Genomic DNA, 15,105 nt, shown 5'->3' with positions numbered 1-15,105 from the left:
ACATACTTTCACTTTGGTTTTGATTTAGCAATCTTCCACGTAAATCTTATCAAATAGAAGCCAATTTCATGGTGTAATACAATGAATAATGTATTTTAAAATAATAAACCTGTTATTCAACAGTTATCAGATTTCATTAAAATGTTGATTTTTATTGAATACATGGCCTTTTTTATGTATATATCTAGACATCAAGTTAATTAAGTTACTCTAATGTTTTGGGGATACTTTTAAGATACTGCTTTTAAGGTATACAACCAATTAAGCACGTGCTTTTAAATGCTGGATATAGCAGTCCCCCTAACAAACCCTGGAACCACATTAACTTGTACCTAATGACCACTCAAGGCACCCTGCTAACAGCATTCCTGAGGAAAAGCTCCTTACAATAATACCTCCTTTCAAATAAGAAAGTCCAATGCAGAAATTAACCTTTCTTGTGCAACTTGAAAATACAACTTGTGTACCAAACATCGTGTATTTAGCAAGCATTCTCATAAAAGGCAACAACAACGAGGATAGATAGCACCTAAATATGTAATTAAAAGACTGATGGGAATGACATGCACTGCAACAGTAAGATTTTGTGCTGAGAAAATTAGCACTGCCTGTTCTGAGAGGCCACAGGTAAGAGCTCAGGCAGAGCACAGAGTACAAAGCTATAAACAGACTCATAAAATAGTTCAGATTGGAAGGGACCTCTGGAGGTCATCTGGGCCAGCTTCCCAGTCAAACCAGGAATAATTTCAAAAGCCCTGAGCAAGCTGAACTGGGCACTTCCATAAACTGAGGCTTCGCAGCCTTAACAAGCGACCTGCCCCAGCACTACACCACTCTCACTGTGAGTTTTTTTTTTTGTTGTTTTTTTTTTTGCTACATCCCTGGTTAAACAGCCTGGCATGAGCTGGATCATTTCTGCTGCTGGGCCACACTACTGCGGCTCCCACTCAACCTGCTGACCACATACGTGCCCTGGTTCCTTGCTGCAGAGAGGCACCCAAACCACCCCCTATGCAGGCTTCCAGTGCTGCCAGGTCTTGTTCAGCCCTGAGTGTATGATGCTGAATTTGCTGAATTTTGTGAGGTTCCTAATGATATGACAATTTTTCGACATCTCTCTGAATGGCAGCTCTACCCTCCTGCTGTACAGCAGCTGCTCCTCCCAGGTCAGTGTCACCTGCAGCCTTGCTGTGCTTGCCTTCCCACCCCATCAACCAGGTTAACAGGAACATGACCAGCAGCCTCTGATACAGCATCAATTCCCAAGAAAGCCTCTCCTAAACAGCTGTCACGTCAGCTGTTAATTGTTGATCATTAGAGCTCCACAGTCAGCCAGCTCTTTGCTTACTTTGTAGACACATTCACCTCATCCGTATCTTCTCAGTTTGGTTACCAGGATACTGTAAAGAAATGTCAAGTGAGTTTCTGAAATTTTTCACTCAAATATAACCATCGCTACCTCAAAACCTGTCATCCTGGTTAGATACTATTAGCTCTGTTAACCAATCTGGTATGAATGTGTGTATGCTGTTTTTCCTTCTCTCTCCTTTCCCCACTTGTTTTTGCGGTACATTTCACTAATCCTCTGCTACCGCCCTTGTTGATTTTTCCCCCCTGCCTGCCCTCATAATTGCTACATAACCTATGTTTGCAAACATTAATAAATACCAAACCAAAGCAGTGGCTCATAACAGAATGGCATTAAAGAATAACTAAATAGGGTTTGAGGGATTATAACCACTGTACTGTTACAAATGTCAAAGACATTACCAAAGTAGTTTTAGAGACTGAAGCTCTAAGATAGATTTCTAAATCCCTTGAAATTGCTTGAGTTTAAAATGCATACATACCATTCATGGCATCTCTGCTTAAATTCCACAGTGCACGCAGATGCCATACGCAGAAGAACGTTTGTTGTACTTGATGGTTTTGTTTTTTTTTTTAATCAACTTGGAGATGGCCTTCAAGGAGGCAGTTAAAAGCAACTTAATGCATTGCATACTGCATCATTCAACTTAATGTTTGTTTCTGCACACATGAGGGTTTTCAAAAGAACTTAAATGGTCAAATTCCAAGTTCAAGAGAACTTAGAGATAGGTGTAGGTCTCCAAGAGAAACACCACATCTGGATTTAATTGCTCATCTCTTTGGTATTTTAATGAAGAAATTCCCTATTAGAGAGTACAATTAACAAGTACTTATATTAAAAAGTGCAAAACACATTTAAATCCTAATGATTTTACAGACTAAGAGTTCAGTCTGATGAACACACTTAATAAAGAGAGAGCAGTTACCAAGTTTCTAAATGAAGTCTCACTAGATACTAAGGGAGACCCTAAAGGGACTAATCCCCAATTACTTAAGAGTAATACTGACTTCAGAACTACCAAAATAAACAAGTTCCATACATTATAAAACTGAAGAGGACCACCACTGTTGTCCCATAAAAGTAATAAATCAAAAGAAGTCCCAAAATAGCTTTTCTGAGCACCTTTCTTTCTAAAATACCACTCTCTTGATTTACTATTTTCTAGCAGTTAAGAATATAAACTATTGTTAACAAAACTAGTCACTGTTAGTCACAGTCCTCTCAACAGTCTGACCTTATGTCTGGGCTGCTTTTTGAAAACTCTCCTACAAAAAAAAAAAGTTCTTATAAAAAGTATTGGAACTCTGTTTCCATCTGTTAAGCTGCAGATAGACATTACACAGGGAATATCCTCTCAAAAACTGCAGCTTCCACCACATTGTTCTGCTGCTAGATACCTGACTTCTCCTCTTATTCCCACCGATTGATTACTCAAGGACAATTCTTACTATCCATCCATCTTTTAAGATCAGAAAACAGTCATTAATCGTTATCTTTTCCCTGTCACCCAAGGAAGAAATACTCACAAAGACCAAAACTAAGTTTGTCTGATGATTAACTGAAGAAGTAATGGGTTTAGGTTTCTTGACTGTAGTTATACTGAGACTACCTAATTTTCAATGTTACTGTTCACTCTATCAGTTTTTCAGTACTGATATTTCTTTCTTCACAGGAATTATATCAGTACCTTTACTGACTCAATATGTAATAACATTTAAGAAGGTAAGGAGGTATTACAAGCTTTTTAAAAAATTTAAAAATCCCCTGCTAATAAGCCCTTTCTTCATAAATATGGTTCTATGTCAAGTTCTGTAGGATTTTTAACATTAAAGTCTGGAATAATTATGTCAAGCTGGTAACCACTGTGAAGTTGAAATTAAATACACATAATCAGAGCATTAGCTTTCCTCCACTCTCCACCCCATTACTCAAGACTTCAAAAAAAATTAGATACCAAAAGAAAATTTTTAAATTGACATCTCTTGAAATATCTTGGATAAAAAAGGTTATCTAGGCCAATAAAAGACTCTAGCTTTAGTAACTGCTATTTTAGCACACATTCAAAGTATTGCTGGAAAGGCTACCATCTGAATCAAATATCCTATACTCCTCTTATAATTTTAAATGCATTTTTGGTATTTTTTTTCTTTTTAGAATATAGAAGAAATGTAAACAGACATCTAGTATCTAAAGTAACTTATTTTTATTCTTCACATGGAAAAACATGACAGTTTAACTCTTCCAGCACTGGATTTCTCCAGATTGTTTGGCTTCCTGAATAAACCCACAAACTATAGGTATTTTATATAAGATAAGGAGTATTTTCTTTCCACTTTCTGATGTGAGCATCCGAATACATCATTCCTGAACATTTCACATTCATTCCAATTTGGTCCATTTATTAACTCCCTTGTTCACATGATTTCCCTATTTTCAACTTCATTAAACTGGACTTTTGAAATAAATAGAAGTGTTGAAGTTCTGAAACTAGAAAGAAGTATTGGAATGAATGTCAATTTCAATGATACCACAAGAAAATGAAAATATTTTGTAACAGACATTCTAAGGGTGTATTAGTAGACACTGAAAAAATTGTACAAAAAATGTGCCTTTTAAGATGCTCCTTCCAAAATCTAAGGAACATGCACACTGAATTTTATGTAAAATGTCTAGTCTTTTGGATGTCAGTTGATTGTCTGCTTGGAAAATTAAATATATATATATATATATTATCAATCATTAATATAGACACAATTAAGAAAAACGTGTAGAGAGAAATAAAGATCCGGGACGATAAGTATTTGACTACTTATTAGGTAAGAAAAAATACCATTCACGTTTACAGCATAAATTATCTACAGTCTACTACTGATGTGCCAGAAGAGCCATAGTAAGAAACTCCCAGGACACTCTTTATCTGTTTCCTTTACATACGGCCAAGCAAGACAAAAACTAAGTGCAGCAAGGACACATCCTCCTTTATGTGACTAAGCTGAAGCAGCTGGACACTCATGAGAAGACAAGTGAACCCAAACCATCTGTTACAGAGAGTTTGAAGGTCCTTAATATTGACATAGAAGCTTAATAGCTTTATGAACTGAGGAAAAGAATTTATAGAAACTTAACAGAAATGATAGGCCTAATTGGTGTAACTCGGAAATGGTACATAGGAAGACAGAGGTAAAAATAGTTGAGGACAATGTTTTAGAAGGCAAAGGAAAGCTGTGCTTCCAGTCACAACACAGTTGAGCACCAGGCTGACATCCAGGAATCTAAGGGTTGATTATTTGTTCCAAGCAAAAAATATTACAGAATTTGACAAAAAACATTTCAGCAGAGCTCACGGAACAAAACTATGATCCAGTTAAAGCTATGAAAGAGACAAGGGAAAACCAAATCCAGTGCAGACAGCATTTGACTTTAAAAAATGAAGAAGTAACAAACATGAGCATTAAAAGGGGTAAATCTGGAACAGGGACCAGATGATGGAATGAAATACAGCCGCTGGGAGGAGAGATGACAGCAACAACCACTTTCCGTAACTGAAACAGAAGACAAGAAAAATACACAAATGAAAGGCATGCCAAAAAACTACAGGTGGAAGAAGTCAGATGATCTTGACAATTCATTCTCAGGGAAGGCAGGAAAAAAAAAAAGAAAGAAATTCTGGATATACAGAATTCTGCCAAATTCTCCCTCATAAAATGCAAGAAAAATTAAAGAATTGGCTGCACCTAAACCAAGCCTTTGGATATAGAGATAACAGTCTTGAGCTCTCATCTACCATCACACTGTAAACAGGAAAAAATACATACTGGTTTTTAGTTTTTTGCTTTGTGTTATGTTTATAAAAATCAATAGCAATTCTTGTAAAGGTACCATTTGTATTTTTAGTATCCCATATGATTAAACTGAGGAGGTTTGATCACTGTTGAAACATCTTTGGCTTCTCTTACAATAAACTACCATCCCCAAGGCAAAGTTACACTTGATGTAATTACAGAAAAGCAGCAGATCAAAGGCACTACAGTTGCTTTAATTAACAAGATTATTCTCTGCTGCAGTTCTTGTCTCTGGTTGTGCTTCTACTAGCACTTAATTATCCATAGTCAAAAGGATGTGACCAGCATGACATTGGCTTTTTTTTTTTTTTAATTCCAGCAGATCAAAACGTATGCCTACTAAGTTGGCCAAGCACAAAATAAGTGGCCTAAAAAGGTCAGTATTCATTAGTCTGTTCCGAATATAATAGGAAATGAATAAATGCCTTCGAAGTTTAGCCGAGCAGCAAGAAGTAGCATTCAAGTCAGTGAAATTTTCAATTCATCAACAGCACTGGCACCAGTCATTACTGTTAATTCAGGACAAGGAAACAGCAGCATGATAAATTATTATAGATACAGTAACTACTAATTGCAGAATAAAAATAAACTGAAACCCACCGAACAAGGCTTAGTTTGATATTTTATATTTCAAACCAATACAAGCCACAGAATTTAATATGCAAACTACAGTCATTTCAAAGCAACATTAATAAAAGTGTGGCAGATTAAAACAAATCACAGGCATTGAACTTGGGAACTATACTAATGCTTGGTCATTCTTCCCACTTACCTGTAGCATCTCTTCCTAAAATGTGATGCAAATTACATATATCTTGGTGTATGCATCAATTTCAGTCAAGTTTCAACTTTACCTGTAGTTGGTAAATTCTACATGTACTTTATTTCTTAGTAAGTAATTTCAGAAGTCCCTCCTAACATTGTTTAAAATTCCTTTATTTGGGAGTTTCCTACTAAAAAAGATTAAAAACTTGAGACATATTCATATAAGAAAAATAAAGGTAATTCTTAACTGGCAGGGACTTTCAGGCTTGTGCATGCTTGCTTTCCACACCCGCAACTCCACTAAAATTTCTTAGCCTCTTCAGAAGAGCTGACATATTACTGCCTAAATATCTCTATTGCTCCAATGACAGGAAAATCTACATAACCACTTAAAGCTGAAATCACTGCAAGGCCAAAAAATAAAAAGTTTTTGCATTTTTTTTCCAGTTGTAAAAATAAGTGTTTATTGTTTAATAACCCTGCATTAGGCTATAAAACCTTTAAGGAATGTTTTTGCTTAAATGCACAAATGTTAAGCAAAAGACAACAATAACTTGTTGATTCTCAGCTGGCCAGTACAGCGCAATGAACTCAAAGTCTGGGGGCTGGTGGGAGCTGGCTCAGGTCTGGATATGAATACATAAATCAGGTATCAAAAAGAAAGCTGTCATGGCAACAGAGCGCTTCCTCATGCCACTCATGTCAGCTACAGGGTCATCAAAGAGCCAGATCAGGGTCAGGCACAATTTACACCAAGATCTCTTATTCTGAGTTACTTAAGCTGATGGAAACTGAAATACATTTACATCCCTACCTCTCTGTATTAAATTACATACATATTTGAAGTGATTTATATACAGAAAAACAACTAAATTATAAGAATAAAAAAAAAAAAAAAGAAATATTTTACTTTCACAGTAGTGAGATATCTTTGCCAACACTTCTAATTATTTTTTGAAGAAATACAACTTATGGGTGGCAAGACTATATTTTCTATAACTATTTAATCATGCTTATCTGTGTTGAAACTAGTTTACAAAGGTGTTACTAATTCACCACTTCGGGGAATGCTGTGCCCACATTTGGGCTACAGTTTAAAAAGTCATGCATGCAGATACTAGACTGACACAAATGTACAACAGAATTGCAAATGCACTGTTTTCTGTAAAGTAATCACAGAACATCCCAAGCTGGAAAGGACCCACAGGAATCATTGAGTCCAACTCTTGGCTCCACAGAGGACCACCCAAAAATCAGACCATCAGACCATGTGTCTGAGAGCGCTGTCCAAACACTTCTTGAACTCCGTCAGTCTTAGTGCCGTGACCACTGCCCTGGGGAGCCTGTCCCAGTGCCCGACCACCCTCTGGGTGAAGAGCACAGAATCATGGAAAAAGTTACAAGAAATAAAGTTAAGTTATAGAGGCAAAACTCCATGAGGATTTAATAATTGTGGATTCCTTCAGTTATAATGCAACACACGAAACAATTCAGCCTGTTTGCTATTAGCAGCCGCAAAGACAGCTGTTTTAATAAGGACAAAACACCTTCACCACCATGTCTTCCTGCTGGTCACTGCCCTCCTCCCCATTGGAAAAGTGAGCAAATCTTCCACACACGTCCAAACGCAGACTTAAGATTTAATTTTTTCAACATGATCACTCCTCACACATGCTTTGTTACACATATCAGCAAAACGCTGAATACTATCTACCAAAATACCTTACTCATCAAATGCTGACACTGCAGACATTTCTGAGACACTGCGACGTAAACTCTGGTATGTGGCATCATCTTAATGTAACCTATGACTGTGAATAAGGAAAGCTAGGAGGTCAGTTTCATGTTTAAAAAGGACTATCTCTACAGGCTTTTTGCTTCATTTCAGAATTAAATTTTATTATTTAAAACTTGTTATTAATAACTTTCTGTATAAATAATTTTATAAATAAGTATTATTTATAATTGTATTAAAATTGCATTGGTGCGTTTTATAATTAATTTATTAACAATATTTATTGCAGTATTGTAGTGCTCTGGATCTCCTGATCAGGAAGGAGATGAAGCCTTCTTCAGACAACTAGAAGAAGCCTTATGTTCACAGGTCTTGGTCCTCGTGGCCATTTCCAGCCATCCTGCTATCTGCCAGGAGGACTACAGCCAGGCTCAAGCAATACAGACCTGAGTGGGTTGATGACAACTTCCCAGCTCAAGTGATTGAGAAGCCCACAGGGGAAGTTGCTGTGCTGAACCCGGTGAGTACAAACAAGACAGAACTGCTCAGGGGTGTGAAAGCTAGAGGTAGCCATGGCTGTAGTGACCATGAGATGGCAGAGTTCAGGATCCTAAGAGAACAGGGCAAAAAGGTAGGGCAAAAAGGATATGTATAATCACAGCATAAATACATACTGTTCGGATTTAGGAGTTTTTGAAAGTGCTAATAGTTGTTTAAAAAAATAAAATAAAATAAAATAAAATAAAATAAAATAAAATAAAATAAAATACCCTCAATGCACTTCTTAAGAACCTGGCATAGTAAAATCCATTCAAGTTATGCCTGTCACCATGCATATTTTCTTTTCTCAAAGCAAATATAACAGGAAATGCATGAAGCTTTTTATAAATATCTTACATTGCAAAATAGTCAGTCACTTCTTACAAGTCATGAACCATAGGAAAATATATAGGTTTAGTTGCATAAACAGTTTATTTAAATAGTGATAAGCAGCCAGTACTTTCAGGAAGTAAAAAATTGCAATATGCTTAGAGCAGTGAAAATAAATGCCTACAGCTCATATTTTAAGAACATCAAAGAAATCAGAGGCTAAGAAGCAATTTATGCACAAGGCATCGCTAAAAGAATCAATGCATGCTTATTTCGCTTTCTCTGATATTGTTAATTAAACATTAAAATTCATGTTTACACTTAAATACCTTACCGATGTGCTGTAAAGCAGCTGCACATATTTACTTGTGTTGAAGAAAGATCACATTACTTTTTCTCACTCAGTATTTGTAGGACTCAATAGGATTGTTAGTAAGTATTGGATACTTATGTAAGAACATTATATTTTTCTCAAAGTATGAAGTCAGACTGTTCCATCACACGTCATTATCCATCTATTGACCTTAACAGATTAACACATAGCCACATGGAACACCAATTGTAAGTATATGTAATATTTTAGGTATAGGCAAAGGGAGCAATGGGATTAAAGGATTAAAGTTCTCTCTCTTTTTTTTTTTTTTTTAAACTGGAAATACAAATACTGTATCACAGCTTGTATCATAGTAGAACCTGAGAAAACACCACCGGTTGTTATCCTAATTTTACAACAAAAAAGTCTTGCAAACATACAGGAGTTTCCAGTAGAGATTTCTGACTGGCCACAAACTGAGACCAAGCAATGCCCAAACATATATCATAAATGATTCTCACAGTTACAAGTCTTTCAACTTTTCCTGAAAACACTCCTCCTGAAGCTCTCCTGCTACAGCAGAACTCAGCACATGCACAGTTAAGATGTGTAACAGCAAATCACTGTACATTTATAACTCTTGTACTACCAAATGGCTTTTCGCCTAAAAGCACAACAGGCATCCAGAAAAAGAACGAGCTTTGACCCACAAGTACACACTTTCAAAACATTATGTGGCTCCAAGACTGTCACACCACGTCATGTTGCACCAAATTGTGTATGGATGCTATTGTGGGGCTTGCCTATTTTGTTTCACATACTAACAGAAACTTGGATGCTACACTGAGCTTATTTTCCATTTAAAATATACAGGGGTAGGGATTCAACTCCTGATAGTAAAGTCAACACTTACATCTGCCAAGGAAGCCTTAAAAACTGACCAAATAGCCATCAGTGATTCAAAGTTAATCACCACTCACCTTTTGGTTTTGGCAGGCAAACAGAATATTTATCAAGTTGTAGCCTCAAGAATAGACCAGCATAAAGTATGCTGCACATACTTCTTTTGCACCAGCAATATGCAATCTCTAACACCATCAAAGAGTAGGATCATTTCCCACAATCTCTTCTTTGTAAACAAGCAATTCCACACACTTGCACATACATAAACACATACACACACAAAAAAAAACTTTCAAAACGTAAAATTTCTTTACAATATTTCATTTAAATTCACCATCATAACCTATCACTAATGCCACCATTTTCTCTGCAACCAAAAGAAAAAGCTCTCTAAAGCATAATACTTACAAACATTCTACTCCTTCAACATTTTCAAGTCATTCATTTTATCTAAAATGAAAATTTACCTACCTTATTCCATCCTACATCTCCTTTTCACATCTTTACTGACTCAGTACTTGCTAGGAAGCTGTAAGTCAATTGTCTTGCCATATCAAAAAGTCAGTCCCCATGAGGGATCACCAAATCATGCTTAAGAAAACCCATTCTTCTGTGCATTTGTACTGAACTCAGACTATCACCACTACAAGTATTGAGTACAAATACTCTTAAATCACATCCACTAAGGTGCTTTATGGGGAAAATCTACTTTAAATCTACTTTTTCAGAAAATTTAGGAATTCTTTTAGAGATACCTGCCCCCAACTATCATTCATGATAATATTCAGGGTAAAAATCATGTTTCACAATACATCTTCCCATGACATACCCTAAGTCACCTAAGTGTTCACTTTTACTCCAAGTTGTGCCTCAGAATGCTATGATCAATGAAAACCATACTTTAGTTAAACTGTTCCTGCGGTAGATGATGGAGAGAAAACACTTCACAAAGAGACTGATTGCACAGTGCAGTCTGTCATCACAATATCCATCAAAACTTTTTTTAATTGTTACATTCATCACTTTCTTTGTTTCTTAAAAAGCACATGGATCTATGGTCTCTTTATCCTCCCTTCTTTCTCTGTCCCTGCATTTCTTTCAGTGTTCTTTGCAACAAGTAGATCTCATTTAGTGCTCTTCAGAAAGCCAGTATTTTAACACTACATGGTGATGACAGGCCGAGTAAATACTTTCCATCATGTTTTACTAAGGAAAAAAAAAAGCAAGATTCCTATTCTGAAAACCATTTTTGTATGTGACTCATCAGAGAGCCTGTCCAAAACTGAAGAAAACACAGCAGAGGTTGTGAAACACACTGACAAAATAAACAACAATCAGCAGCACCCTGTTGTGGTTTAGCCCGGCTGGCAGCTAAACACCACACAGCCGTTCGCTCACCCTCCCCCCTCCCTCTCTGGGATGGGGGAGAGAAACGGGAAAGTGAAGCCTGTGAGTTGAGATAAAGACAGTTTATTAAGACAGGAAAAATAATAATAATAATAGTATTAATAGTAATAATGTGTACGAAATAAGTGATGCACAATGCAATTGCTCACCACCCGTTGACCGATGCCCAGCCTATCCCCGAGCAGCCGGCCCCCCACCCTGGCTAGCCACCCCTATATATTGTTCAGCATGACGTCAGATGGTATGGAATACCCCTTTGGCCAGTTTGGGTCAGCTGTCCTGGGTCTGTCCCCTCCCAGCTCCTGCTGCATCCCCAGCCTGCTCGCTAGCAGGACAGAGCGAGAAGCTGAAAAGTCCTTGGCTTGGTGTAAGCACTGCTCTACAACAATTAAAACATCAGCATGTTATCAGCGCTCTTCTCATCCTAATCCAAAACATAGCACCCTGCCAGCTACTAGGAGGAAAATTAACTCTGTCCTATCTGAAACCAGGACAGGCATTACAGAAGAACTCAAGGTTAAATGGCTGAATGACAGTAGGTTAACTCTCATTTCACAGTTCCTTGACCCCTCAGGACTAGAAATAGCAAATGTGAGAAAACTTAAAAATCTACCACAGATAAAACTTCACATAAGCGGAAACTATAATTAAAATACAGTTAGTGGACACTCACAAAATTCTGTGATTTACGTGGGAAGACTTAGCATGTCTTTTGCAAAAGGAAATCCTGCTTTTCAAAACTACTGAGGACCTCAGAAACGGTCAACAAACATGTAGATGAGGGTGTTCTAGTTCTTAAAAACCAACCTGGATCTTCCAAAAGGCATTTAACAAAGTCCCTTACCAAAAGGTTACCAGGAAACTATGCTGTCACAGCATGAGGAAGGGTCCTCACAAGAATAAACAGAAACACATTACCCAAGGTGCAAATCTACAGCTCCCTCACACCTTGAATGTTGCGTGCAAAAGAAGGTAAAAGCCAGAATCAAAATAAACAAAAACGGATAATTCTTCCAATTTGGGTTTTGTAGGCCTGAGGTGTCTTTTTGCCAACAAGACGTTGTGGATACAAGAACTTTACATTTACATTCATGCACATCAGGAAAACAATCTACTGGAGCATATTAATCACAAAGCCAAATCTGGCTCAAGAAGCCCCCTGAGCTAAAATTGTTGAAGAAAATGAGAGTAGCAAAAGGAAAGTCATTCATCTGTCCAGTTTTTACCTTGGCCGTCAACTTTTACCCATGTTTGTTTGTTTTTTTTAAACAGCTAACTTTACACTTACAAATGTTATGACTGACACTATACATACATTTGCAATGAAGTCAAAATTAGACATAACATCAGAATGTTTACATAGCAGATCTGCTGGTAAACCTCATCAACTTTCATTTAAGGAACATTTACAAGACCTATTTACAGGAACCTCACCAAAAATGATCTCCTGAATTCTTAAGTTTTGAAGAGCTTTACTTTACAGTGACTACACCTACACTTCATAAAATTAGATGCCTCTCTATTTGTTTTGCCAATCAACAGAAACGCATCAAATAAATACAGGTAATAGAAAATATTTTATTTAGTGGTTTTGCACAGATTTTTTCCTTCAGGAGCCACTGAGGTATTGCCCAGTCACTACATGAGAAGGATATATATACATCTAGCCTGGTTACATTGTATTTCTGTAAATCAGAAGTCACTGACAGCTTGAAAAACCTGAGTTCCCACCAAGCTGTATTAACCCCTCCACATCCCAGAGTGTGAACGGATTTTAGAATTACCTAAAAACTGTTAGGTGTTAGTAGTTTCTTGCCTTCAAGCTGCATGTGGCACAGTACCCAAAGCCTGGCTGCTCTCTGCATGTCGCATAGAGGACACCAGAGTCCCCTGCCCACCCTGACCTCGGTGAGGCCTGGGCAACCTGGACAAGGTTCCCCAAGCGCACAGTGTGCGAGGAGAGGCTTTGGGCTGGAACAGCCAGATTTACGCTGTGGGTGAAAACAATGGGGGACTGCATTTCTTCTCAGAAAGAGTGGTCAGGCACTGAAACGGGTTGCCCAGGGAGGTGGTGGAGTCACCGTCCCTTGGGGTGTTCAAGAAGAGGCTGGACGTGGTGCTTAGGGACATGGTTTAGTGGGTGACATTGGTGGTAAGAGGATGGTTGGACCAGATGATCTCGAAGGTCTTTTCCAACACTAATGATTCTATGAAAACACCACAGCAGCTCTCACCCAGCGTCCCTAAATCCGCAGAAACCCCACACAAATGCCTGCTGCCCTCACTGCCAGCAGCGGGGAAGCCGTTTCCCAACGCAGGGACCACAACTTCGGAGCAGCAACAAGGCTCACCAAGCCCCTTCAGCAGGCACCTCCCAGGCTCTCAGCGCAGCCTCCGAGCGGCGGGGCGGGGCGGGGCGGGGGCCGGCCGTTGAGGCCGCCTGCGCTGTGCCGTGCCCCGCCCCGCCCCGCCCCAGCCCGCCCCGGCCCGGCGGAGGCAGGCCCGGCCCGCAGCGGCCGCCGCCATCTCGCGCTCCCCTTCTGTTGCCGCCGGCTCCTCGCCGCGCCTCACCTGCAGCGGCCACACTCCGGCCGCCTCTCGCAGCGCTCCACCGGCAGCTCCCACAGCCCCGCGCAGCATTCGCGGTCCTCGGGCGGGGACGGCGACGGCGACGGGGACCGGGACGGGGACGGGCCAGGAGCGCTGGTGCCGCCGCATCGCTCCATGCCGGGCGTAGAGGGGGGGCCGGTGCCCGCTACCGCCGCTGGGGGGCGCTGGCGGTCAGGGAGAGGCGCCGCCCGCCATTTGCCCCGCCTCTCCCCCGCCGCAGAAGCCTTATGGCGGGCGCGGTGAGGTGGGGTTCGTGAGGCGTGAGGTGCGGGGCGACCGCATCGGCATCGCCCCGATGCGGCGTGTTTTGGGTTTCAGAGACGAGCAGGTTGGAGAAGAGCCCTGCGGTCATCCAGCCCAACCGAGCCAAGGCTTGGGGCTGCCGGAGCAGTTATAAAGTAAAAAATTTGTCACCAAAGTTGTTGCAGTTGACCTCAGAAAACAACTGGTGTACGGTAGTTAATGAGTCTGCATACAGAACATCCTCTCCTGAAAGTATCAACTGAGTTGTCCAGTTGTCATATTTTCTGTTGTGCATATAAAACATTTCTACATATTTAAAATCTTCAGAGCCATTTGGTATAGTTTAGACTTGCTGGTACTAGGTACACACACAAGATGTTTTCCATTTATTTATTTGTTTATTTTTGTAGTTTGTTGCTTACAATACACATGTATTCAATTTCTTCCTACTAGAATGCATTTTAGTCAAAAGAATTGGGTTTCTGAAGCTGGCTGTAAAATTAGTGTAAATTCAATAATCTGCTTTGCAAATTTAAAATTACAAAGCTACTTACTGCAAATATTATATGCTACCTAATATGGGCTTGGAGGCCAACGGGTAAAAAGGGTTCAGTTTTCCCTTAACTGAAGGACAGTGTTGTCACAAGACACATTGGTATAAACTGCAAAGGATTTATTTTGACTTAATTATTAGAAGTAATGCCACTGTAGTGGACAGGAGAAAGAGTATTGTTAAGTTAGCCCAGGGTCATCTTCACCCTTCCAATTGCCAAAAAGAGTTTCCCATGCAGTGCTACTGGTAGGAGCATGCACACAGCGTCCCATGGGAGTCCACAAAGAGCAAATCTTGTAAGGATAATCAGCCTCAGTCATAAGCTTAAAAACAAACCATTGTAAACCACTCTAGTCTGATACACACACAGAAGAAAATTAATATACTGACAGATGCATAAAATAAATGTAATAATAAAGGTAGATGGGGTGATTTTATTGATGAGGGAATGGGCGAATGTAGCAGAGATAAGCCACAGGCTAAGCAGACAAATAT

At 39.3% G+C, this 15,105-nt stretch overlaps 1 protein-coding gene across 1 annotated transcript in view; it reads right to left on the bottom strand.

Moving 5' to 3' along the window:
• The window catches only part of DTWD2 (DTW domain containing 2), a 97,001-nt gene extending 83,039 nt beyond the window's left edge, over window positions 1–13,962 (bottom strand). The window contains exon 1 of the mRNA XM_035568731.2: window positions 13,776–13,962. Coding sequence (XP_035424624.1) covers window positions 13,776–13,930 — 155 coding nt within the window. The 5' untranslated portion in view covers window positions 13,931–13,962. The remainder of the gene's footprint in view (window positions 1–13,775) is intronic.
• Between the last annotated feature and the right edge of the window lie 1,143 nt (window positions 13,963–15,105).

The sequence above is a fragment of the Cygnus atratus genome, chromosome Z (assembly GCF_013377495.2).
Source record: "Cygnus atratus isolate AKBS03 ecotype Queensland, Australia chromosome Z, CAtr_DNAZoo_HiC_assembly, whole genome shotgun sequence".
NCBI lineage: Eukaryota > Metazoa > Chordata > Aves > Anseriformes > Anatidae > Cygnus > Cygnus atratus.
Note: the sequence above shows the minus strand (reverse complement) of the source record. Positions and strands in the feature narration are given on the sequence as shown.